The sequence below is a fragment of the Setaria viridis genome, chromosome 7 (assembly GCF_005286985.2).
Source record: "Setaria viridis chromosome 7, Setaria_viridis_v4.0, whole genome shotgun sequence".
In the NCBI taxonomy this organism is placed as follows: domain Eukaryota; kingdom Viridiplantae; phylum Streptophyta; class Magnoliopsida; order Poales; family Poaceae; genus Setaria; species Setaria viridis.
The window spans coordinates 25,347,725-25,374,615 of NC_048269.2; the positions used below are offsets into that span (position 1 = coordinate 25,347,725).

The 26,891-nt window shown below is 44.5% G+C and overlaps 3 protein-coding genes and 1 pseudogene across 4 annotated transcripts; 3 read left to right on the plus strand and 1 right to left on the minus strand.

Moving 5' to 3' along the window:
• Positions 1 to 1,282: 1,282 nt before the first annotated feature.
• LOC117864383 (uncharacterized) lies at positions 1,283 to 4,608 on the plus strand. Of its 2 annotated transcripts, XM_034748464.2 has the most exons (8): positions 1,283 to 1,738; positions 1,830 to 1,895; positions 1,994 to 2,083; positions 2,190 to 2,273; positions 2,742 to 2,813; positions 3,321 to 3,938; positions 4,019 to 4,090; positions 4,178 to 4,608. In XM_034748464.2, the coding sequence occupies exons 1-8, from the start codon at positions 1,559 to 1,561 to the stop codon at positions 4,409 to 4,411; spliced, it is 1,416 nt and encodes a 471-aa protein (XP_034604355.1). In that variant the 5' UTR covers positions 1,283 to 1,558; the 3' UTR covers positions 4,412 to 4,608. The 2 variants fall into 2 exon arrangements, with proteins under 2 accessions (XP_034604355.1, XP_072150900.1); XM_072294799.1 differs by lacking the exons at positions 1,283 to 1,738; positions 1,830 to 1,895; positions 1,994 to 2,083; positions 2,190 to 2,273 and adding an exon at positions 2,525 to 2,660.
• Positions 4,609 to 4,965: 357 nt separating this feature from the next.
• On the minus strand, positions 4,966 to 7,814 carry LOC117864382 (probable serine/threonine-protein kinase PBL19). The gene is made up of 5 exons (XM_034748461.2): positions 7,434 to 7,814; positions 6,599 to 7,152; positions 6,236 to 6,496; positions 6,024 to 6,146; positions 4,966 to 5,917 (listed from the first exon to the last, which is right to left on the minus strand). The coding sequence occupies exons 2-5, from the start codon at positions 7,052 to 7,054 to the stop codon at positions 5,333 to 5,335; spliced, it is 1,425 nt and encodes a 474-aa protein (XP_034604352.1). The 5' UTR covers positions 7,055 to 7,152; positions 7,434 to 7,814; the 3' UTR covers positions 4,966 to 5,332.
• Positions 7,815 to 8,713: 899 nt separating this feature from the next.
• LOC140223489 (transcription factor bHLH150-like) lies at positions 8,714 to 9,180 on the plus strand. The gene is made up of 2 exons (XM_072295329.1): positions 8,714 to 8,719; positions 8,842 to 9,180. Exons 1-2 carry the CDS (start codon positions 8,714 to 8,716, stop codon positions 9,178 to 9,180), a joined length of 345 nt encoding a protein of 114 aa, XP_072151430.1.
• A 5,512-nt stretch (positions 9,181 to 14,692) lies between these two features.
• LOC140223490 (protein FAR1-RELATED SEQUENCE 5-like) lies at positions 14,693 to 17,748 on the plus strand (annotated as a pseudogene).
• The last annotated feature ends 9,143 nt before the right edge of the window (positions 17,749 to 26,891 follow it).

Here is a 26,891-nt window from a genome sequence, read left to right on the forward strand (position 1 = left end):
AGACGGATAGTAGAAATGAAAAGACCATCAAGATTCACGAAGCAACGCCATCTCCCGGATCTGGAGCGTAGCTTTTGCCCTTTGGTAAACTCTCTGTTTATGGCGTCAAACATCTTTTTGACGGTAACGATGCTCCTCTTCCTAATACAACAACGCGCGACCCTTTTAAACATTTGAGGGGAAAAGGGTTTTATTTTGTTGTAAACTTGTAGGCCACCTGATTACTTGGTGTTCCTAGCAATGTATCATCCATATTGTTTTTTCTATAAAAAACGAGAGCTTCACAAGTTTGTGATCGCAGGAATATAAAAGAGAAAAACTCTTTTTTTGAGAGAGAGAAAAAAAAAAGAAAAATGCTTGATAGGCTAAGGTACTCTTTAGCACGGCTTATTTCGGCTTTGGCTTCATCTATTTCACGCAAATCGAGATATTGTAGCGTGAAGTCATTTTGTAAGCCGGGACTAAGGGGGCGTTTGGACAGCAGGGGTTAAACTTTAGTCCTGTCACATCGGATGTTCGGATACTAATTAGGAGAATTAAACATAAGCTAATTACAAAACTAATTGCAGAACCCCTAGGCTAAATCGCGAGACGAATCTATTAAGCCTAATTAATCCATCATTAGTGAATGGTTACTGTAGCACCACATTATCAAATCATGGACTAATTAGGTTTAATAGATTCTCTCGCGATTTAGCCTAGGGGTTGTGTAATTAGTTTTGTAATTAGTCTAGGTTTAATACTCCTAATTAGTGTCCAAACATTCGATGTGACGGGGACTAAAATTTAATCCCCTCCTTCCAAACACCCCCTAAAATGAACTAGAATTCAGGTAAAGCCAATGTTTTTAGCTTTACTAGCTTTGGGTGAAGCTGTTTTGGGATGAGCCATGCCAAAAGGGGCCTTTAGTTATCACTGGGCCAGCCCAACACAGCCAGGAGAGAAGTCTTCACACAATAGGTGCTTGCTTTCACTCGTGCTGTCGCAATCATACGGCCGTGGGCTGAATCCATCTGCGTGGGCTGAAACGGCCGACCCATTGCATGCAGTCCAGCTGCTCGGTCTGATTCCTCTAAAAAAAAGGCTGCTGGGTCTGATCGGCCCGTGACGAGGTTTATTGTCCGCACTCGCCAGGGCCCACCCTGCCGCATCGGCCCAGCGCACCTGTGTGACCTGTCCAACTGTCAAGTCAGCAGACCTCAAAAAAAAAACTGCCAAGTCAGCGAAAGGGAACGCAGGCAGCCATTCAGCATTTCAGCCAATCAACGTCCTGAACTGACCGTCGGCAGCGGGCAATTAGCGGGAGCCTCCTCCCGCGATCGCATCCACCCACCTGTGCAGAAGTCTCTTCGAGTTATAACTTGGCAAATCAGCGGATGATCCCCTGCGCGTCGCAGCGCAAGCCACTCGATTAGTGGAGTCCACCAACCAAGCACGCGTCCATCCCTCCCTCCCCGTCCCAGATCCCAATCCGCAGCACCGGAGCAGCCCGCCAATCCGATCCGTCTCCGCATCTCCACGCCTTGCGGCCTTGCCCGTTCGCTCTCGCCGGCTCGCGATGGAGGGTCTCATCAAGGGGTTGGCCCACGTGGCGATCGACGCCGTGCGGGATCGGGGCCGCGGCGGCGGCGGCGACGAAGACGACGAGGCGCCGAGGAGGGGGGCGCCCCAACGCGCCGACCCGGACGCCGACGGGGAGGAGGGCCGCGACGAGCGGTCGCGGTCCACGTGGGCCGAGGTGCGCGCCACTCGCTTCTGGCATTTGCGAACAATGAAGAATGGTTGGTGTTGGCTGCTCTAAGCCTGGACTAATTTTGGCTGTGCCGCAGGTCGTCTCCGAGCAGAAGGACGGCGGGCCGGACGACGGGCGCCGCGACCATCGGAATTCGGGGCGGGTGAGTGGTCGGGCCGCTGCTGTATTGGTGTCGGTGGGCGATCGGTGATTCTCTGGGTTTAATTGTGCTGTCCATTTTGATTTTCTTATTGCGTTTAGGACCAGAGGCATCATGAGAGGAGGGATGAGGAGGGTTGGGAGCGGGTCGGCGGCCGGAACCAGCAGCACCCCGCAGGCCGGCAGAACCAGGTTGCCTGGAGTTAGGGTGCTTTTGTGCAATCTTGAGTTTGGGTTTTCGGTTTCCTCGTTGGATAGCAACGTGTTGATGCGATTACGCTGGGTTCAATTTGTGCAGTACGACGGTGACGACAGGAGGGATGGGGACTGCCAGCGGCCGCAGAAACAGCAGCAGGCACCAGGATACAGGAGGCAGGAACAGGTTTGATTTTCTTTTTCTTCTGCCTCATTGTACTTTCTTTACAAGAGTTTTTGGACAATTCACCTGCTCATCTTTCATTGCATACTACTTGTTACGGTAGTTGTAAATGCTGGATTTGTATTTTGGTCATAGGAATAGTGTGGTATGTTTATGTTCTGTTGAATGAGTTGTTCTCCGATGAACCAGCTGATGAACCAGCTGATACGGTGGAGAATGCACTAACATAATCTGCAAGTTTTTTTTTGTTTCCTTTTAAGAATCTGCTACAGTACAAAGTTGCAATAGAACAGCAGCTTTCTTGGTTGTATTCGAGAGCATTGCCCATACCACTTTCACGCAGAGATAGCCTTTTTCAAGCCTTTTCGTTTAAAGAGGCCATTGGAGATGGTAATTCATAAAAGAATTAGAAGCCAAACAGCAGTTGCTTCTTAGAGTGTCCTGTTGATCTTTTGATTTGGAATATTTTAGGAAGGAGAGGGCACAAATGATGGAGGTTGGCAGACTGTCGGCGAGAAAAAGCACCATGGAAGACCACAGCAGGTCTGATTTCAGTCTTCTAAAAGTCTGAAATGGCATTCTATTTCTTTATTTTTTTTCTTCATCATAAATAGCTGGGATTATGTTTAAACTCTTACTTTAGTCTGTTAACCATTTTTACAGTATTATATACTCACTGTCAACCAACATTCACAGATATGGTATGTTGCCAATTATGGTCTTCTGTGATTGATTAGTATTATAAGCAAATGTAATTAGAATATGAATCGGGCATTAATAATTGCTACGAAATTTTTGTTTAAGTGTTCACTACTCTGAAGTTGTGTCAATCTGTAGCACACCACTTAGCTTTGTTGTTGGTGAAAGATCAGAGTAAACCGTGGTGTAGCTACACAGCTTCACCCCATCTAGTTCTTGTAAGATTTTTACTTTTATGGCATATGCCCACAAATTGAAACTTTAGTTGAAAGTTGAAACATCTGATGGTGGTAATAGCATGTTCTGTCTTGTCCTATCTGAACTCTGCATTCCCTTTATCGCATAATGCAGTCTGAAGCATGGAATGGATACAGAAGGCCGCCATCAGAACAAAAATACTCTGAGGATGTTGGTCAGGTTCACCAAGGACTCAATGTGGAGCCTACCAGAGAAGAGCTGAATAGCTTATCCAAAGCATGTAGCAGACTGTGGGAGCTCGATATGAATCGCCTTGTTCCTGGTAAGGACTACAGAATCGACTGTGGTGAGGGGAAGAAAGTTTATCAGAAGGGTGATATGGCATCTGAAAGCTTGTTCAGCTGGCTAGGTGATGACGTGTTAAGAAAGCCCACCTACTCTCGTTTCTGCGCACTTCTTGATAACTATAACCCACACCAGGGGTACAAAGAAGTTGTTACCCAGCAGGATAAGCATGAAGAAGTAGCATTCATTGAAGAGATTGCCAGAACAGCACCAATTAAGTACTTACACCGGTACTTAGTGCAAAAGGGGGCTGTATCTCAGGACTACGAGGATTTCAAGAGAATGCTGGCATCCCTATGGTTTGATTTGTATGGAAGAGGTGGCACCTCTTGCTGCTCTTCTGCCTTTGAGCATGTGTTTGTTGGTGAGATCAAAGGACGGGGACAAGGAGAGAGTGAGGTCGCAGGCTTCCACAACTGGATTCAGGCAAGTTCTTGTAATGTATCATAAGCCTTGTTTCATTATTTGAACATACTCTTAACGTGTATTCCATGATTAATTTGCAGTTTTACCTAGAAGAAGCCAAGGGAAATGTGGACTACCAAGGTTATATATTCCCAAGACGTCGTGGTGAATCGGTGAGTATATAGTCAAACATTGACGCAATGCTGTTGATGCTTGATACCAATAATGTTAGCTAAAATGTCCTACCCTGGTCCTGGCAGCCTGATTCAGAAACACAGCTGCTGACTGTTCAGTTTGAGTGGCACGGTGTGCTGAAATCAGTATCCAGCACATTGATTGGTGTCAGTCCAGAGTTTGAGGTTGCACTCTACACATTGTGCTTCTTTGTTGGAGGGGAAGATAACCGTGTTGATATCGGCCCGTACACTGTGAACATCAAGTGCTATCGGTTGGGGAACAAGATTGGGTCTGCCTTTCCCATTGCAGAGAATTAATTATTTGGTGGCCTGCTTCTGCAGATTTGTAATTCTTCGTTTTCTTTTTGTTTCATGATCACTTTTGTGAAGTTAATATTGTATTGTACGTATCTGTTTACTTGTGTATGAAAATGTACCATGCTGTACGATTTGTTGTTACCAGCTACAACCATATCGGTATTGCTACTAATGGCTGAGACTAAAATTACTTTTCATTGTTTTTTTCTTGATGTGTGGAAGCTTTGTCCTGAATATTTTTGGCTTTATATCAAGTTTATTTCTTGATTAATGTCTTGACGATAAGTCAGTAGATCAATGGAGGACCTGCTAAAATGTCAGCACAAGACATACTATGGCCGTATGGGTCATATAGAACATAGGAGTATGTTTCAGCTTCTGAATTCTAGGTATTAAGTGAAGCCATGATTATTTCACGAAAAGAAAGAGTTTATATTGTGGAAGTTTGAAAAAATTGAATTCATGAATCCTATGGGAAATAACATGCTAACCACAGAGGCATCTACTGCCGTTCAGTCAAACATTTGACTCAATTGCTTCAGACTTTCAGAGCAGAAATTCAAAGGCTAGGTGGCTTTGCGTATTACAATAGAACAAGAAAACACATTTTCAATTCAAATTTTGCGGTTACAGCATAATGTATACTATGAGGTTTGAGAAGAAAAAGGCAGGGCTAGTTTTCACACCTTTCCAAAAATTTATTCCTTTTCAAGCACCTACTCTCAGACACTGAGACATCAGCTCAGGCAATGGACAAAACCAGATGCGGGCCTTCTGACCTACACACAACAACATAAAAAAGGAATGCCAGAGTTTTTTGTTTCCCGAACAATTGGAATGCCAAACTACTTTTCCAGAAGTCATAGGTTCAGACTGTACATACACGAATGGAAGTCAAAGGGCATCAACAACGGCAGTCGATCACGTCGGAGCAGCGGCGGCAGCGGCAGTCCTCATGAGCATGAGCCTTCTCCTCGCATGAGCATCGGCAGCGCCCCCTAGAGCGGCCAGATGAAGCATCCGCCTCGTCGCCCTCGCCTCCGCCGCCGCCGCCACGGCGCGCGCATGCGCATCCTCCGCCCCCGGCGTCCCGGGCGCCTCCTCCTGATGAGGCGGCGAGGAGCCCTGGCACTCCACGGCGCCGTCCATCTCCGTGTGCCGCATCGCCTGCCTCAGCCGCTCGACCACCTCCCTCATCGTGGGTCGGTCCCTGGCGTGCTTCGCGAGGCAGCCGTCGGCGAGCGCGGCCACCTTCCTGGCGCCCCGCGCGGGGTACCTCCCCTCGAACCTCGCGTCCATGATCTCGCCGAACCGCCCGCTCCCGGCGGGGTGCCGCCGCACCCAGTCCAGGAGCTTCTGCTCGTTCCTGGGCCGGTTCCGCTCGATGGCGCGCCGCGCGGTGAGGATCTCGTACAGCACCACGCCGAAGCTCCACACGTCGCTCTTGGTGGTCAGGTGCCCCGTCTGGACGTAGTCCGGCGCGGCGTAGCCGAAGGTGCCCATGACCTGATCGCAAAGAAGTAAAAGGCTGGCCGTTCAGAATGCACATTTGCAGCAAAAAATTGTCAGTTTGGTGAAACTTTTGCAAGCTTGCATTTGCAATTGCACATACCGCTGTGGACACGTGAGTCTGGCCTTCTGATGGCCCCTCCCTCGCTAACCCAAAGTCCGAGAGCTTGGGTCTGAACTCCTCGTCCAGCAGCACGTTCGATGCTTTGAAATCACGGTATATGATCTAGCGAAACCACGAGGTCAATTGATAGTAAGTCACGAATCGTGTTCGCGCCATGTTCTGATAAGAAACTCGGGCATAAAAAATGTTACCTGAAGTTCTAGGCCCTCGTGGAGATACAGCAACCCCTCGGCGGCGCCCAGTGCGATCTGCAGCCTGACCTCCCACGGAAGGGCAGGGTACGCCCGGTTGAACAGGTGGTCGTCCAGCGTCTTGTTCGGCATGAACTCGTACACCAGTAGCCGCTGCGGGCCCCGGTCCGTCTCCGAGGCGCAGAAGCCGATGAGCTTGACGAGGTTCCTGTGCTCGACGACGCCCAGGAAATGGACCTCGGCGAGCCACTCCTTGTGGCCCTGAAACGGCATCAAGAACGGAGCCGGATGAGCACAGGTGCGTTGCCATGTCGCGAGCGTACGTGCAAGCGGTTCATGAGCTGGCCGGTGGATGAGGCACACCTGACGGCCGTTGGGGTTGAGCCTCTTGACGGCGACCGGCGTGCCATCGGGGCCGCCGCCGGGGAGCCGGAGGACGCCCCTGTAGACGCACCCGAAGCCGCCCTCGCCGACCATGAGCAGCGGGTTGAAGTCACGCGTGGCGGCGCGGAGCTCCCGGAGGCCGAACTCGCGCAGTAGGGCGCCCCTCGCCTCGTACAGCTCCGGGATGCTCCGCGCCGACGAGGCCGACCCCGACCCCGAGCCCGAGGACCCGCTCGCCGCCGGCCTCGCGCCCGATGCCTCGGAGACGACGCTGGCTGACGACGCGAACGAGGCGCTGGCGGCTGGCACGGACGCGACCGAGCGCGCTTCGGTGGAGACGGTAGAGGGGAATGCGGCGGCCGGTGCCGGGGCCGCCACCTGCGGCCGCCTCTTCTTGCTACTGGACCTGCCGTGGAAGAGGTGGAGGCAGCCCATTTCTCGGAGGAGGAAGAAGCTGCCACGATTCTGCTCGTGCCTTGTGATGTTTCTTGCGTGCTAGCTACCGCTACCGCAGTTGTCCCTCCTCAAGAACCCTGATTACAAAGAGAAAGACCAAAGATTTGGTGATGAAAACGGAGGTTCATTTCGATTTCGTCGCGCTTTGTTGGCTCGACAATGACTTGTCTGAACTCGTAAACGATAAAATCTTGCAGGGAAAGCTCCAGGATACGAGAAACAAAGCAAAAGGGCCAAGCGACCCGAGGAGAAAACTTCAACTGTGCTAAGTATCTGACAGATGGAGGACAGCATTCAACTGAAGAACGCAAACGAAAGAAAAAAGAACGTCATGAAATGCCTCCAAGTGGCTCCGTACCTCACGATCACTTTGCTCTCACACACGAACACACTCCTGGTTCCCTGTCCTGGCGACAGATACACAGGATGGAAATCTTAAATCCGCAGGAAGAGGAGCAGAGATGTGAGATGTCAACTGACAACCAGCCGTAATCAGACGGCCGAACTGACTCAGAACTCAGGAATGGAGGGAGGCCACCGGCATTCCGGCAACTTTTGATTTCTCACATCCGAGACATCGTGGTCTAGCGATGAGAAATTGAGAATGAGACGCCACGCGGTTCAAGCCGTCGCTAGCATGCCATGCTTTGAAATGTTCAGAGACTGCGGCGGTATAGTGACACGATAAGGGAGAGTGGTTAGAAAACTTAAGAGCAGCTAACCACCTTATTTGCTGTTGGGTCTTCAAGTTGGGTAGGGCCGGGCCACTCGAGCCAGCAGCTCGCCACTTCTCGGACTCCGTCACGGGACCCAATCGGCTCAGTCACACTCCACCAACGTTTATCGCTTTTATCGTCCGTGAGACTTGCCGGCGGCGTTGGCATGAAATGTTGACCATTGAGCAGTTTGTCAACATGTTGACCCAGACCCATCACTCTCCATGGCATGCTTCGTGAGCTGTCCGTGGTTGACTTTCGTTCACCATGTTGACCCTGCACGGCACAGATGGTCGCAGCTTCCTCACGCGGTAGTGGTAAAATCGGCCGCGAAACTGATACATTTTTTATTTAATTTGGGCCTGTTTGGCAACAAGGTGTTAAAGTTTAACACCCGTCACATCGGATGTTTGGATGCTAATTAGGAGTATTAAACATAGGCTAATTACAAAACTAATTGCACAAATGGAGTGTAATTCACGAGACGAATCTATTAAGCCTAATTAGTTCATGATTTGACAATGTGGTGCTACAGTAACCATTTGCTAATGATGGATTAATTAGGCTTAATAAATTCGTCTCGCGAATTAGCATAGGGTTCTGCAATTAGTTTTATAATTAGCTCATATTTAGTTCTCCTAATTAGCATCCGAACATCCGATGTGACACTGTTAAAGTTTAACACCTCGTACCCAAACACCCCCTAAGATCATGGATCTATTTTGGCAGTTCCACCTCGAGGTGCGCCGCGACAGCTGGGCGGAGAGGACGGCGACGGCGCCCGAGATGCCCCCGAGCCGCCCGGCTCCGTCGGCCGCTGGATTCACCTCCGCTCCTTGACGTGAAGGTGAATTTCCTTAATTATTCTACGAGAGATTAATCGATAGACATGCTGCAGAGCGAATGTATTTGGTTTGGATCTATGGAGGTATTCTTCCATTATTTGACTCCGTTCCTCCCACAGACGGTGACGGCACTCACGGTACCTGAGGCCACCGGCGCAGGCGATAGCGTTGCGGATGGCCCTTGGGACCTCTCCGCCCTCCGCAGGTGACGGCGCCTACTCCTCCAAGCTCCTCGACGCGCTGCGCCTCGTGGTGCAAGGTGGCCGCGCGGGGCCGGTCGTGCTGGAGCCGCGCCATCCTCGCCTGCCAGCGCCGCGGCCGCCGCCGCCGCAGGCCGGGGACGTCGCTGCTGGCGAGCAAGACCCGGGCGCTGGGAAGGCTGGTGCTCGGGTGCCGGAGGCTGTCGTCGCTCCCTGCGCTGCTGGCCGAGGTGTCCGACGACTACATTGCGGCGCTCCAGATGCAGGTGCGCGCCATGAACCGGCTCATGCAGGGCATCGAGGAGGTCGCCGGTGGCGTGATCATTCACATTTTTAAAAACTAGGGAAGTTTTTCCCGTGTACTTCTATACGATGCTGCGCAGATTCATTAGAATTAGGTTGTGATAGTTTCAAGCATATCTTAATTTCTCTGAGAAAATCGTGCATCTTCATAGAGGGAGAGATAACTGGCATCCTTATGTTGCCTGTGCTAGATCCTGTTATTCAAGCCTTCCATCGGAATGGTGAGATTGTCTTGAGACCTGGACTAAATGCTGTTTGAGTGCGATAGAACCATGATACAAATTCATTATCAACTTGGTATGAGGGTCTAATGACATGGCACTATGATTACAGCTCGAGTTAAGTTAAGACATGAAGTCATCGATGATTCCTTCTATTAAATTTACCCATCTGGATATGTAGATATGCTTTTGTGATATGGTTAGATTTTCTAATTTAGGCTAATTAAGATCGGAGCTCATATTGTCATCTGAAATGTTGGCAGGAGCCAAATACTGAAATATTGCCTTTTTTAATTTGTTGTTTGGTCTGTTTTGTCTTCATTGTCGGAAAAAGACTAATAATCATGTTTATGAACTACTAGGAGATATGCTTTGTTTTTTCTTTGGAGTTTTGGACTCCATTTTCTCTAACTAGCAATAAAGTGCAGATAGGAAATGCTGACAAACACACAATCTTATTTATGCTAATGGCTCTCATCAATACTGTAAGGTTCTAATGAGGGAGGGGTCAAGTTGACTGAGGATATATGTAAATACCAGAAGATTGAAATTGATTGTATGAACTAATTGGTCACCAGGTAATACTGCAATCAGTCACTCAGTCAGCTAAATAGTTTCAGATTGCAAGAATATGGTTAAACAATGTACTTATAGTTGATTGCAAGAATTTAGTTAAACAATGTTATAGTCAATTTAGTTATGTCTGAGCAATTATTTCAAGTGGAATCACTTCATGCAGTGTTCTTCAAAGAATGAGCTGCCCAATGCTCAGAACCCCATCAGAGGCCATGATTAGCATATGTGATGGCATATAGCTCAGGGTGTGTAGTGGTAGGCGTAGGCTAAGACCATGTCTTGAATTATGCCCTTTTTATGAAATGTTATGAAAGCCAAAAGTAAGACCTTGCACACTATTTGGCTGGTTTCTTGTAATTTTCCTTCTCTTTCCAGTACAATATGTTTATGTGTAACGAAGGTTGATTTCGTGTTAGCTTTGAGATTTATTATTTTATAATGGTCTTAAAAGGTGACATATAGTTAAAACAAACTTGTGTTGCGTTGTGTTGGGTGGCGGAATGCAGCTAGAAGCCGCAGCAACCACAACAATCTTGGACCGTCGCCATTGCTAATGGTGGCGATGAAGCCACCCACAGCCTCTTTCCTCACATTTCTTTTCTTCTCCCCTGTCCAAGCATGTGTGCCGCTGCAAAATCCGATGTGGAGCAACCTGCACACGGGTAAAGTGTTTGTCTTGGCTCAACCCCTCTTTATCCAACTTCCATGCTACTAGTGCATCTCCGCCATGCACGTGAACCTAGATGGGTCTAGGCGAGGTGTGCGGATGAATAATTATACTCGTCGTGATACTGCTTTCCAGATCCAGCCTCCATGCTAGCTTTGCTGTTTGCTCCTTCTTTCCTTATCCATGGACTCATTTGCATTCCTGCTGTGAACTTATCACATGCCTAGGCGAGTGTTCACTACTAGCACTCATGTTTCATCGTTGGCCTCCTTGTTGGTAGAGCCTTCAAATCAAATACCTAGCATCTATATTTAATGATATTATTGGACTAATTCTTACACTAACATGCCACTTGGCATCCAAAATAAACATATATGTTCCTATGTATGCATCATCTTTTGAGCTATATTGCATAATTATTGGAAATACGACATAAACATGTGGTTTTGTGCGAGCTTGATTCGGTTGTGGACTCGGAGAATGCATGAGGATGATGAGCACTAGGAGGCCTCTGTGTTGAGATCTGCCTAGGGCATTCTAGACTTGAATCAAGTGCTCAAGCCCACACATGAAAGCCCATTATGAACATAGAGTTCCTGAACCAACCATTTGTCCAGAGAAGACTACAATCGACGTGGATTTGTAGAGGAAGTATAAATACCGCTTTGTCATCTACCAAATTACGATTTGCATTCTCACCATTCCACCACCATCACAAGATAAGAAAAAGAGAATATGTCGCTCGGGAAGGTGAAGAAACACCTTGTGCCAATCAGCACAAGGGCCTCTAGGCCGATCTACCTAGAGTGTTCCAACCTCCTCCCATCTTCGTCTTAAGTGACAACAATCTCCAGAGTACTGCCCTGTATGTGCATCATGATGTATAAGATGATGGGGTAAATTGTATGTTCATCCTCAGGATCGAAGGGGGATCTTGATGTGTAGCTGCTACACTTGTATATATCACCTTTTGTTTCCACTATCTATTCTGATGGATGCTTTATACATATGTCATATTAATGACTACCACATATAAATCTGGTTTAATGGTAGTCGTGGTGGTTACCACACATATGAGCACACATTGATACAATTCAAGTGGTATGTGCACTCTTTAAAGTTCAATTAGGGTAAAGAGTCACATGACATTCAAGAAGCAGGGCACAAGGTGGGACCACTATACACATAAATTGTGTGCCCATATTTGCTTCGCATATATATAATTTATGACTAGCGTACTTAATTATGTCATCGTTTAATAAGCTAGTTCCTTGTTACATTCTAAACTAATACATGAGTTATTTAACTATTCACGTACATCTCATGCTTGGTGTGAATGTATTAAATAAGTAATACATTTATTTATGAAAACCTTTAAATGAAGTAGGCACAACTTGATAAATTGCAAATCCTATAGATTTTGGGTAACATACATCGTTCCCGTAGCAACCATGCTCACAAGATTTGAGTTATGCTAAAATGAGCTTGGTTACATATGAGCGTTCACCAAAAACAACCTTCCAAACCAATGACAAGGTGTTTAGGGCATGACTTCAGGCCCATTGTTAGTGCACAAAGTAGTTGGGCTAGAAAAACAAGATAGAATAAAATATACATGTGTGCATGTAGTGTGCTTTTCCCACACCACCTCCTTCATGACCTAATATCTCATCATCTTCTAGTGGCCATCACAGCTCATACGACCTCTCTTGGCGTCATTTTGCCTAGAGCCCACGGTGCTTGACCCCACATGTTCTAGGATAACTAGCAACACCATTGGACTCGGCGTTGTACTCTTTCCTTTTCTTGTGTACCACATAACATTGCATCGAGCCTCGCATCCACTCTTCACTTGCTCCTCCACCTTGATTTGACCCTTTGTAATCATCGCTTGCCTCTTTCTCATCCACCCCGTAGTGGCCAATATGGGAAAACTTTATTGAGGCACCTAGAACTTTATAGCACAACCTATGTATCTAATAAACTGCAGCATTGGTTAAATTCATAATGGTCTAGACTACGACCTAAGGATCTTCCAAACCCCCTCTCATGAACTTGTTTCTTACTTGGATGTTGATTGGGCAAGTTGTCCTAACATCGGATGCCAGCTCCACGTTTGGTTAATGTGATTATTTTGGCGACAATCTTTTTCTTGATTTTATAAACATCCGCTATGGTTTCACAATCTAGTGTTCAACGTGAATATCATGGTGTTGCCAATGCCATTCGTGCATGGTGAAAATCGTGTCCAATGTGAGTATTGACTATAACAACTATTGCTGAAACTACATCATTTTGATCGACTATGTAAAGAGACAATATAAGCACCATCAATCTGTCCTCAAATCTATTTCAATGCCAATAAACAAAATATGTTGAGATCTATATGCATTTGTGCGTTACAAAGTTTCACTTGGCAAACTAAAAAATTGCCTCTTGTCATCTAGATCACACTATGCATATTTTGTTCACAAAAGACCTTCATTCAGTAGTTTTTAGATGCTTTAGAGGTATCATCAATAGTCTGACCATATCCAAGCATTGGGAGGAGGGAAGTATGTTATCACAAGCTAGGGAGCAAACATGCGCATAATCATTGTTGCATGACACTATACACCCATGTTATAGAATTAATACAAAGTGGTATTTGCACCCTTTCAAAAGCTCCATCAAGTAAAGAGTCAAGTAAGGTACAAGGTTGGAACTTATAAACATCAATGGTGTGCTCATAATTATTGCATATAATTTTATGATCAATGCACTTAATTATGTCATTGTGTAACCTAACTCCTTGCACTATCAACTGATCCATGAGTTATTTTATTAATCATGCACATCTCACGTCCCAATCATGTTGGATTTTGTTGCATTAAATAAGTAATATATTTATTATGAAAATTAAACCTGATGTAAATACATCTTGATAAATGACAAATCATTTAGATTCTAGGTAGTAGATATCGTTATCCCAGCGACGCATGCTTATGGATTTTATTTGCCCTAAAATGAACCTGGCCACACATGGACCTTCATTAAGATCATCCTGAAAGCAATAACATGTGGTATCATACACGACTTTGGATCCACTTGTCAAGTAGTTGGACTAGAAAAAATAAGATATAATAAAAACATGTGCGCGCACACGCCACCTAGTGTGGGAGGTTGAAAAGCGGACATGCATGTACATGTGTGTATATGTTGGTGGACATGCATGTACATGTGTGTATATGTTGGCGTGTGTATGTGGTCGTGCGTGCGTGTGTGCATCATCTTTCCTTCAGCTCCGCTTGCTGGTGCGGCCCCGAGCTCTTTGAGGTGTGTTTTGCCTAGAGCTTGTGGCGCTTGATCCTAAGTCTTCACGCTTCCCATGACGCTAGCATTATTGAGTTTGGTGCAACACTCTTTCCTTATTCGTTGTGCTAAGCCTTGGAGGTACTTCTCCGGCTTCTCCTTCTTAATATGAGCCTATTGAAAATTTACTTAAAAAACCTCTACTTTTCTTTGGAAAGTTTTTTAAATGAATCTTCTTCAAGTATTCTTAACAAAACTTTATTAAAAATGATGATCTAGAGAAGTCTTCTTTAATTTGTTTTAGAAATACTTCACTATAAAACCTTTGGTAGAAAAGTTTTCTTCTTTTCTAAAACCTTTATAATAATTATGTCCAAATAGCTAGATGTCAATTACAACTGTTATACGGATAGTTCAATCAAGGGAAGGAGTTATGCGGCATTCAAAAAGGAAAGCACAAGGCAAAAACTCTACAAAACATCAATCATCCCATCATGAGCATCGTCCTGGAAAAAAATTGGATGGACCCTGGGCTCATTGCGTCCACCATGAGCTCCCTCCCTGGATGAAGGACGCGTGGAGACGCGCTGCATCAGACGGTCCTGGAATCGAGCGTGGCCGTCCGTGGAGTTAGCGGCTCGTTCAGCATCGAGGACGTCCCGGCTTGGCTTCTCTTTCCGTCGGCTTGGCTTCTCTTTCCATCGGGGAGTCAGACCGTCAAACTCGTTTGTTTCATCTTCCCTGAGTTTGCCGCCGCCAGTAGCCCTAGACCAATTGCACGCCTCCACTGCTGCTTCCATGGATGAACCAGCCCAATTGCACTCCTCCATTGTTGCTTCCATGGATGAACCAGTGGCCTGCATGGAAGACATTAGAGGCCAAGAAGATGGAATGACAACTGTTGATCGGATGACATTTTCTTCTCTCTTGGAGGATTCACGTGCACTAGAATTTGATGCCGTTGGTGATGCTGATCGAGAAGACGAACAGATAACACAGGTTAGTTATCTGCTTAGATCGTTCTGCATTTTTTTTTTGACAAATGTTTTTTCTTCTATGTTGTTTGGTATCTGAGATATATTGCCCATATTTGACAGAACAACATGGTTACCAGGGGAGTAGAGAACATCGGCACCATTTTACAGACGTCTGGATCCATAGAGAATGAAGTACCTGATGAGGTAAAAAAATATTTAACAAACTTACAGAATATGTGACATTTTGTTTTATTTTTGGCACGCCTTTAATTGAAAATTCATATGTACAGGAGGTGGTTCGTAAAGGTGGGCAAAATTTCATCACTCCTACAGTTGGAATGACATTTGAATCTGAGGATCAAGCTTATGAGATGTACAACACCTATGCCGGCAAGGTTGGGTTTAGTATTAGAAAGAGCAAGACAAAGCACCGCCGAGATGGAAGTCTATGTCAGAAATTTATAGTTTGAAGTAATCAAGGACATCGAGAAAATGAGGCATCGCAAAAGGACATAACAAGGACAGGTTGTGATGCTCGTGTCCAGTTTAGTATCAGCAAAGAGGGGATTTGGAAGGTACAAAAGGTCATAGAACAGCACAATCACTATCTTGCTAGCCCAAATAAGGCACACAAGTTGAGGTCCCAAAGACAGGTTATAGAGGCAGATAGAAAATTAATTGGGCAGATACGAGAAGCTGGAATGAAGCCAGCCCAAGTTTATGAGTTCATGAAGCAGTTTTATGGAGGAGAAGAGAACATACCATTTGCTAAGATGGATTGTGATAATGAGATTGGTCGCGAGCGCAGGCAGTACTTAGAAGCCAATGATGCACAAACACTATCTGAATATCTGAGAAATAAACAGTTAGAGGATCCTACATTTTTTTATGCATTTCAGGTAGACAAGGAAGATGGTCGCATAGCAAATTTCTTTTGGGCAGATGGTCAGTCTATCATGGATTATAAATGCTTTGGCGATGCTGTGTCATTTGACACCACATTTAAAACTAATAAGTTTGAAATGCCTTTTGCTCCAATTCTTGGCTGCAACCATCACAAGCAAACAATAATTTTTGGGTGTGCACTTCTCTTTAATGAAACTATTGAATCATTTGTTTGGCTCTTTGAAACCTTTCTAACAGCAATGTCAGGACAGCACCCCAGCACAATTTTTACAGATCAAGACGCGGCTATGGCAGGAGCAATTGCTTATGTATTTCCAAATACAAGCCACCGTCTTTGTTTGTGGCACATTTGCTTAAATGCCGCTAAACATCTTAGTCATGAAATTCATGAGGCGGATAAGAAAGGTAACAAGTTACTAACAGATTTCAAAAATTGTGTTTACGAAAACAGGTCAGAGACTTATTTCTTAGAGAAATGGCAAGAACTGTTGGCTAAATACAATCTTGAGAATAACTCTTGGATGGCAAACCTATATGCTTTGAGGACAAAATGGGCTGCAGTATATCGTGACTCTTTTACAGCAGACATGAACTCAACCCAAAGGAGTGAAGGTATGAATAATGTTTTCAAGAAACGATTTCGTAGGAGACTTGGTCTTTCGGAACTTCTTGTAGAATGTGAGAAGGTTGCAGTTAGTCTCCGAGCAAATGAGTTGGAAGCTGATTTTCAGTCACGCCGAAAGAATCCGGTTCCATATATTCCAAATCTACCAATGTTGAATACTGCAGCTGAATCATATACAAGGCGAATGTATTCGGAGTTTGAGGAAGAATTTAAGAGACAATTTACATTGACTTGTGATTTGTTGGAAGCTGTGAGGACAAACTTGACATTCTTTGTTAAATATATGGAGTCTGACCGTGGAGCAACGGTAGTATTGAACACTGAAGATTCCACCATTACATGCTCTTGTCGGATGTTTGAATCCATAGGTATGTGTACTATTTACATTTAGATTTATACACTGTAAGCTGTATGTAATATATGTAGTAATTGGCAACTATATCTTACAGGTCTATTGTGCAAGCATGCTCTCAGAGTCTTCAATACAAATAGAGTATACAATTTGCCATCGCAATATATATTGCCTAGATGGACAAAATACGCGAAAACTGGATTTTATATTGAGAAAAAAAGAACTGAGAAAGGAGATTTGAAGACACAAGTAGCACTTATATCTCGACAGGCCACATCTCTTGCACTGAAGTGTTCGCCATCACAAGAACTGCTTGATAAATTGCAGAAAGCCATACATAACTTGAACCTGGAAGCGGATACTTATCTAAGTGAGATGCATGAAAAATCCAACGAGGTTCCTCCAATTCCAAATGAAAGTGTCCAGCAACCATTAAATGGTGTGATATCATTTAGAATTCCTGAAGTAATAAAAGGACCAAAGAATACACGTTTCAAAAATGTTGTTGAAAAGAAGTCAGGAAAGAAGAAGAAGAAGGGTGGTCAGAAAAAAGGTACTCACCTGGCCACTACCTTTTGCTTATGTCTATAATGTTTTAAATATTGTATTATCATATATATATATTCATTGTAGGTGAAGATCAGGGAAATAATGATGTCCAAACAAGAGATGAACATGCTGAAACAAACCAATTAACTGTAAGACATTTACCTATTTTCCAAAAATTTCCCTTACAAACATGATTTTTGAACTCTTTCTTATTCTATGACAGGATTTTAATGTTGGGCCATCTTCAGCCATGGATGCTCCTTTTGTGCAAGCTGGATACGCTATCTCCACAATGCCACAATTCAATTTACTTGTTGATCCTTCTACAATGGTTGCTCCATACATACCAGGAGGATACACAAATCTCTTAATGGGAGTTGATCAAGATGCTACATTGCAAACTGCTGTCAGAAAGTTACATTTTGATGGAGTGCAAGAACAATGAATCTATGTAACATTGTTGCTTTGCTGTTAGAAAGTCTCTTTTGGTCTCCTTTGAATCTATGTAACTTTGTTGCTTTGCTGTTAGAAAGTCTCTTTTGCTCTGAATAGGAGCTTTTTAGAACAATGCATTCAGAGAAACAATGAGATTCTTAAGACATACATTCCACTGCTGATTTCAAAACATCAAAATATATTTCAGATAAAAATCACATTTTACAAGTATCAATGAACTCTTTACTGATACATCCTTCAACAGCATAAATGAAAGGCACCAAATTGTTCATAGTTCCTGTCAAACTGCTATTGTCTCAAAAAAAAAGATCAACTCTAAACTGATACAATTGTTTACACGGATTCAACTCTTTCCTATCAAAAAAAATCTTGTTCACCATCCTATCTTCCGGATGCCTTGCTTCTTGCCGAAATAAGCCATAAACCCATGTAGTCCACTGATGCTCCCCCAGAAGGCCAGAAACATCTTGTAGTGATGCTGGGCAGCCATACTGCAACATTTTTGAAGGGAGCCATGCTTCACGCCTTCACTGTATTTTCCCTTCACTGTAATTCTGTAAAACAGTCATGATTCATGGAAAAATCATTTGGGAAATCCGGATCAAACAGGGACATTACACATCATCATATTGTTCCAGCAAAAAACTAATAACAGTCATACTGCAGCACATTCAGAGTTGCTACAAATCGTATATTCAAAGGAGTACGGCATCTCATCTTCTAGTTACTGCAAAACATGAATCAAAGACAAATTTCAGACCCAATTTTTCTTCAGTTCTGGAAAAAATTCAGATCTACATTCAGACTAAATTCCCAATGCCACGTACCTGGCAAAAGCACGGCATCGGACGGCGACGACGTAGGCCAGCAGACTGTCGCGGAGGGCACCCGGGTATAAGGTCCAGGCGGCGGCGAATCGACGGCATAGGCAGCGGGCGAATCGACGGCATAGGCGGCACTGGGCACGGCTGCCGGTACACAGCAAGGGTGCTCGGGGAAGAGGCGCGGCCACGGCGTAGCCAGCACCGGGCGCGGCTAGATCCAGATGGCGGCCATGGCGCTCGGGGAAGAGGCACGGCCAGGTCGGACGGCGGCGCAGGTCGCACGCGAGGCGGCGGCGGCATCGTAGGAGAGAGTCGCGATGTGGACAAACGCGGACTCTTCCCCGATGGAAAGAGAAGCCAAGCCGACGGAAAGAGAAGCCAAGCCGGGACGTCCTCGATGCTGAACGAGCCGCTAACTCCACGGACGGCCACGCTCGATTCCAGGACCGTCTGATGCAGCGTGTCTCCACGCGTCCTTCATCCAGGGAGGGAGCTCATGGTGGACGCAATGAGCCCAGGGTCCATCCAATTTTTTTCCATCGTCCTACTCTTTGCTCTCTCTCTCTCTCTCTCTCACACACACACACACACGCACACGCACACGCACGCACGCACAAGGCGGAGAGCGGGCTGGTGGCTGCGCAGATGAAAGAGCACGCGGCTGCCATTTCGGCGCAGAAGACACAGGCCACGGAGAGGAAGAAGAAAGTGAGCTTGAAGGCTGTGCAGAAGGGGAAAGCGGGAGTCAAGGTCGTGCCAAAGAGAAAGCGGGTCATCTCGAGTGATGATGATGATGATGATGATGATGAGGAGGAGGAGGAGGAGGAGGAGGAGGAGGAGGAGGAGGGGACAGCAGCAGTGATGAAGACTACGACGAAGAAGGGGGAGAGCGTCGACGAGGACAGTGATAATGATTACTCAGAGTATCAGGGGGAGGAGGAGGAGGAGGAGCTAGTCGCTCGGCAGCCTCTGCCGGTGCATGAGCAGCAGATGGAGGAGCCGGTGGTTGTGGAGGATACACACGGCCGGGGGAGATGACGATGAGCCCGCCATTGTCAAGGTAAGGAAGTTCGAGGGGTGTAGCATGCTGGCTGAGGTGGACAGGACCGAGGACAACGGAGTCGCGAGCCGGACACGGCGGCGCAAAGTTCTGAAACGGCGCCGCGCCTGAACTCGCTGTTGGGCCACGACAAGGATTCCAAAGGGACGTTCAGCGATCCGGTAGATGTCTAGCTGGGTGAATGCTCCTCCGACGCTATTTATATCTCCTCGGGCTCGTCCTCATTCGAGACTGAGAGAATATCTCTAGCATTGGAGGTAATCTCGTTTCAACAATAAGCTGTCTTGTGGTCTCGTAGTTCTTGCGTGCTGTTGCTGATGGCACTGTCCGCATCAGTGTGCATTTGGTGATGTGTGTGTGACACTGATGCTCTGAAGAATCTCCGTTTAGTGTCTCGTTGTATGTGTGACTGCAAAATCGGTCTTGGACAGTGTCCTGTTGGTGTCTGTCATCGTCTTTCATCAACATCGAAGCTGAACCGGATTGTGGTTTAGGCTTATATTGCTTTATTATCTTGCATCTATATTTATTTATTACAGTTAAAATTTAGATCTAAATTTGCTTTATTATCCATATATCTCCGTGTTTGTCCTGTTTATTACATTATCTCCGTGTTATATCTTTGTTTATGCAACGTAGAGTCACCAAAATACCAAACTGCTTAGCGGTTTAAATATTAGATAAGTATTATAGTGTTGTACTCATATGTCCAAATAGCTAGCTAGATGATAGTTTAATCAAAGGAAGGAGTTATGTCCACACACACACACACAAAAGGTGGAGAAACGTTGCCTTGCCCAACTATAATAGACGTGATTGTAAATTCTCCTAACTAAAAAAAGTAAAGCTTTCATTTAACCGGAATAATATGTAATGCATTTATATTTTTTAAAAAATACAGCTGTCATTCTTCCCCCTAGACCGAACAATGCTCACCTCACTTTATACAGGCTGGAATCGACCTGGTCAGACACTCACACCTTGCCATTTTGGTGCCTTCACGTTTCGACTAATTGGCTCAGGCACTCACCGCCGACGCCTTCAAAAGGAACTAGACCTAGACGCTCTCTCCCCGTTCATCGCCCCAGTCTCCAACTCTCCATCTCTCCCTCGCCGCCGCCGTCGCAGCCGCCGCCTACGGGATGGACGCGACGAAGAAGCAGCAAACCATGGCGCCACAGGCTCAGCACATCAAGGAGGAGGACCAGGAGGAGTGTGGATCTGAGGCTCCGCGTGGTGTTCTGAAGCCCGGTGGCAAAGGGAAGGGCGCAGCGCCGGCCGTCGTCAAGGCCGTGCACAAAGGAAAGGAAGCCGCCGTGCCTGTGGTGAAAAAGAACCCGGGTGCCATTCCCATTTTGGCGCAGAAGACAAAGGCGTTGGAGAAGAAGAAGAAAGCGGGCTTGGAGGCTGCGCGGAAGGGGCAAGCGGCAGTCAAGGTCGCGCCGAAGACAAAGAAGGTCATCTCGAGTGATGAGGAAGAGGAGGAGGAGGAGGAGGAGGAGGAGGAGGACAGCAGTGATGAAGACTACGAGAAGAAGAGAGCGAGGACGAGGACAGTGATGATGACTCAGAGTATGAGGAAGGGGAGGAGCTAGTCGCTCGGCAGCCTCCACCTGCGATGGCTGATGAGGTGGACGAGGAGAACTTACCAGTGCATGAGCAGCAGCAGATGGAGGAGCCTGTGGTTGTGGAGGATACACACGAGGGAAACAATGATGAGGACGCCATCGTCAAGGTAAAGAAGTTCGAGGGCTGCAGCATGCTGGTTGAGGTGGACAGGACCGAGGACAACGGAGTCGCGAGCCGGACGCGGCGGCGCAAGGTTCTGAAACGGCTCCAACTGAACTCGCAGTTAGACTACGACAAGGATTCCAAAGGGACGCTCAGCGATCCGGTAAATATCTAGCTGGGGCTGGGCGAATGCTCCTCTGACGCTATTGAAATCTCCTCGTGCTCGTCCTCCTCCGAGACTGAGAGAAAATATCTCTAGCGCTGGAGTGCTCATTTCAATAAGCTCTGGCTTGTGGTCTCGTAGTTCTCTTGCGTGCTGTTGTTGCTGATGGCAGCGATTTCATTTTCTTCTGTCAGTGTTAGTCTTGTTGTATTGGTCTTGGACCGTGTCCTGTTAGTGTTTGTCATCATCTTTCATCAACGTTGAAGCTGAACCGATTGTGGTTTACGCTTGTATTGCTTTATTATCTTCCATCTAAATTTGTTTATTATACAGTTCTGTGAGTTATATAGTTCTGACAGTGATGCATGATAGCTATGCATAGGAAACCTACCTTTTGTTGTGATGTTCGATCTCCCGGCAATGTTTGCCCCTCAATCTCTCGTGATCCTAGGATCGTAACAGTGATGAACTACATGTAACAATTAACACTATTAGTCATTAATTGGCTCATTGCTAATTTGTTGTACAATGATTATGCTAGAAATTAAATGTGAAAAGTATTCTGAAGGAGAGACGAACCACAAGACTCGGCAGCCTTGATTTTTTCTCCCTAATGTCGACACCTAAGTTACTCCAGATTGTTTGCTTGTTCCTTTTACAGGAAGCACTGCAAACACATAAACTTACTATGATCACGACCTGGGTTGTTATAAAGTACAACTCATATGTGCAGCCAAACCAAGTAGGAATCACATGCTTCAGTTCTCCTTTAAACAGTGGATATCATGTTAAGAGAATTCAAAAGGAAAAGCTATAACGCATATGCCAAAGTGTTGATTTCTAAGGATTTAGGCGCGCTCGCTTCTGCTTCTGCTACGGCTGTTGCTGCAGCTGCACAGCGCAGCTGCTCGGCTATAGCTTGCAACTCATGCAGTTCCATCTAAAAAATAACTGCGCAACCTTATTTTGAGGCATAAAAAAATTGCACAGCAATTCTCACCCGCATGCTGGCTGTAGCTGCTGTTGGCTTTCTGTTGCGGCTGTGCCGCAGCGCAGCTGCAGTCAGCTAATCTGAACAGGCCGTTTTACATATAGGTAGTGCTTCTTGAATGCATGCTAGAGAGAACAACAATGCTTGGTTTACTCCAAAGATGTCATGTCATGCTAAGATTAGCGGGAGATCAACATGCGAACATGACACAGACAAGTTCCGTTTTCCAATAACATTTTGGTCGATTGTCATGCGCAACTTCTGTTTCCTAAGGTTATTTTGGAGGCTTTTCCTTCATATATAGTAGACCTATACTATATATGGTTGTAATGCAACGTACTGATTGTATGTACTTGAGATGGCTGATTTCATGATCAGACAACCAAATTAATTAGTCGTGAGAAATCCAGTACACGCGATGTGCTCATACTGCTCTCTATATGCCCAGGGGGATAAAATTAAAGCTAGACTAATATATTTTGAGGGGAAATGTCTAACATTTTTTTTTTGAAAACAGAAATGTCCAACATTAGTCTCATGTGTAGACAGCTGTGGGGACTGAAAGGGTGCAGACCTGCGTGTGGTAAAGTGGTACACTGCTAGAGGCAAACAGTACCTCGTTCCGAATCTTTTTTTTTGTCATTTTAGATGATGATGCATGCTAGGTCAACTGCTGAAGATCCTGTTTTGACAAAAATAAGCAAATGGTTTGCTAAAAAAATGCAGATATGGTTGGTGCCCAACTGTTACTGTTGTGCATTTAACTGTGCAAAATTCTAGGATCGGAGGACATCACTTTATAAGACATGAAATGCCCTGCATTACAATATGTGATGGATATATCTGGTGGAGCCCCCTCGCTCTTGTCCATTATTTTCTAAATTCATAGAATAGTGATTTTATCAGTTTACGGATAGAGCTCTGAACCTTACAGGCCTATTACATACATTTGCGGATGATTAATTGGAGAAGAATGGTGATTTATGCAAGATTTTGATAATAATATATACAATATCTAATTTAAAATATCTTGTGCTGATACGATACTGTGTGATAGATAACAATGCGGTCCTGGCATGCAGGTTTTCATCTATCAGAAAGAAAATATTTTGGTTGTTTAACATATATATGGGGAAAAAATACACACTCTGTATCGAAAAAAAAACTCTGGTAGTTTGGTGTATGAAAAACCTCACAAGCAAGCACAATAGATAATTATGCTTATTATAAAGTTGCGTGTTGTGTCTCCGATCACAACCTCCCAGGCTCCCAAAATGTTTTCCTTTTACCGAAAACTGGGAAATAACTCATTTTTCCTCATGCCCGTCTTATTTCACACACTTGTCTCGTCGATATCTGTGAATACAATACAACATCCTGTAAGATTGATGTAGGATATTGAGAACTCCCTCACTACCAGAATCCGGTTGATTCCTGACGGTTCAATGTTTTTCCTCACTACCAGGCCTCCATTTTAGAAGAACAGAACGTCAAATTTATTTCCCAAGAACTAGAAGTAGAAGATCACCTAAAAAGGACCTAGACCGATTTAAACACGGATATATACTTACAGCTGGGTAAAGTAGCTAGCAAGAAGCATTTTCAAGATTCAGAAAAGAAAAATTAAAGAGAGAAAATATCAAAATAACCACTAAACAACGCAACATTGTATGCCGCTAGCATGATACTTGCCGGGAGTCTTTTGGTCTTTGAAGCCAGAGAGATTAGGAACCCCACTAGTAAGCAAAGCAATGGTTGGCGCAAAATCTGTGTGTTACATTTTTTCCCAGTTTATGATATTGTAGTTGAGACCCACCTTTGTAGACGAGGAAGTACAATAGCTTTGATTTGGTATCAAAGACAACTGGAATAATTGGTTTTAGGAAGTCGTAAGCGGTTCATGACTATGGACTTAGCTTATAATGACTATAGACTTAGCTATTGAAAAAATTAGAACCGTAATGATATTATAGACTTAGCTCTTGAAAAATTAGAACCGTAATGATACTGCAGACGAGGTAGCTTATAATAATAATACTCTGATCGTTTACTTGATTTTGCTCCATGAGTCTGCTAGGTTGGTGTGCTGCGATGTGAATAATGTTTTTTTAGAAAAAGAAAGTATTTCCAGGCTCTGCAACCGCGCATAGCCAAGTTTAACTGAATTCTCAACTCAAAAGCTGATGAAAAAAAGGAAAAGATGTACGCATATAAAGGAAAAAAATTAAAAGCAAAGTCTATTATTGCTTCTCCATCCATTCTTGGCAAAGATATTCAAAACAACAATCTCCAACGCTTTGATTGTTGAACAGATAGTTTTCCTTGATTCCTCACGCTGCAATAGAGACCAAAATCGCAACCAATATACTCCCCTAAAAACAGCATGCATAAAAGAGGTAAACCGTTTTTTTCAAAAACTATATCGTTACGCGTACACCAAATAGCCCACGTAAGAGCTACGACCCCCACGAAAATCAGTAGTCTTTCTTTCTTTCTTATACATGTTAACCAGTTTCAAAGCGTATGAGATACTGATTTAGGTGCAGTTAACCTAGTAGCTGTATGAACAATCCTTCAAATAGTCTTAGCATGCTTACAGTCAAAAAAAGAGATGTTTAATTGTTTCATTACAATTGCAAAAATAACATTTTTGACTCCCAGATCATCTTCGCTTTGCTAAATTGTCCTTTGTTAAAATCACACCTCGCTGGAGGTACCAAGGAAGTTTTTTATTTTTAGTGGAATTTTCAACTTCCATCTGAATTTATTGATGAAGGGGTACCCTGGTTTAAAAGATATTGATACATAGTAGGTAAAATAGCCGTGACTATGTAGGTCCCAAGTAAAATTATTCCTCCCATTAGAAAGCTGATAAATAGTAATTTTAGCTACTAGGTTATGCCAAGCTACTAGTTTATCCCCAACTAATGCTCTCCGAAAAGAGATATTCAATGTCATTTGATTTATCACATTTGCAATATTCAATGGCATTTGATTTATCACATTTGCTACTATTTTATGGGGATTATGGACAATGTTATACAACCCAGAAAATTGCTCTTTCAAAGGTTCAGAGCCCACCCAAGTGTCCTCCCAAAATCTAGTTTGTGACCCATCTTTTATCTTGAAGGTCCCACATCCTAGAAAATCTTCCCTAACCTTTAATAGACCTTTCCAAAAATGTGAGTCTCCTGGTTTGATTTGAACTTGAGACAAACACTTTGAACCCAGATATTTGTTTCTGAGTAGAGTCTGCCAGTTGCTGTCTTTGTTAAGTAATTTAAACAACAATTTTATTTTTAATCTAGAGATTTGTTATTCCCGAACCCCCTTGATCTTTTGGGATGACACAAGATATCCCATTTGGCTAGGTGGTATTTTTATTTATTATTATTACCTTGCCAGAAGAATCTGGATCGATAAAAGTTCAGTCTTTTAAGGACACCTTTAGGGATTTCAAAGAAGGACATCATGAACATAGGAAGGCTACTTAGAACTGAATTCAATAAAGTCAGCCGTCCACCGTAAGATAAATGTTTAGATTTCCAAGTACTTAGTTTATTCTTAAATCTTTCCTCGATTACACTCCAATCTGCATTACAGAGTTTATGGTGATGCATCGGGATACATAAGTACTTGAAAGGGTATGGCCCTAGGGCACAACCAAACAAATTAGTATATTCTTGCTCATACTATTTAGCCTCTCCATAACAAAAGATCCGACTCTTATGGAAGTTAATTTTCAGTCCTGATAATTGTTCAAAGACACAGAGCAATAGCTTCATATTTTTTAGCTTGATCTAAATCATGATCCATGAACAAAATCGTATCGTCTGCATATTGTAAAATAGACAATCCATTTTCCACAAGGTGAGGTATCACCCCATTAATTTGCCCATCATCCTTTGCCCTCTTGATTAAAATAGAGAGCATATCTACCACAATGTTAAAAAGGATAGGCGACATGGGGTCTCCTTGTCTGAGGTCTTTTTTTTGGAAGTAGTGTCCAATATCATCATTAATTTTGATGCCCACACTTCCTCCTGTAATAAAATTTTCAATCCATATACGCCACTGCTGGTAGAACCCCTTCATTCGGAGTGTTTGTTGTAGAAACGACCATTTTACCTTATCATCTTATCATAGACCTTTTCAAAGTTAATTTTGAGAATCACACCATTAAGTTTTTTGCTGTGAAGTTCATGAATAGTTTTGTGTAATATCACTACTTCTTCCATAATGTTTCGACATGGTATGAATGTTGTTTGGAAAGGTCGAACCATATTGCTAGCAACCCCATGAGTCTATTTGTAGCAACCTTTGTGAATATTTTAAAGCTCACGGTAGAAAGCTAGGCCATCAA

Coding starts and splice junctions, on each gene's coding strand:
- LOC117864383 (XM_034748464.2), top strand. CDS start 1,559: ATGGAGGGTCTCATCAAGGGGTTGGCCCACGTGGCGATCGACGCCGTG. Junction 1,739..1,829: donor CGCGGTCCACGTGGGCCGAG/GTGCGCGCCACT, acceptor GCTGTGCCGCAG/GTCGTCTCCGAGCAGAAGGA. Junction 2,274..2,741: donor GATACAGGAGGCAGGAACAG/GTTTGATTTTCT, acceptor GGAATATTTTAG/GAAGGAGAGGGCACAAATGA.
- LOC117864382 (XM_034748461.2), bottom strand. CDS start 7,054: ATGGGCTGCCTCCACCTCTTCCACGGCAGGTCCAGTAGCAAGAAGAGG. Junction 6,497..6,598: donor TCAACCCCAACGGCCGTCAG/GTGTGCCTCATC, acceptor ATGCCGTTTCAG/GGCCACAAGGAGTGGCTCGC. Junction 6,147..6,235: donor ACGAGGGCCTAGAACTTCAG/GTAACATTTTTT, acceptor TGGTTTCGCTAG/ATCATATACCGTGATTTCAA.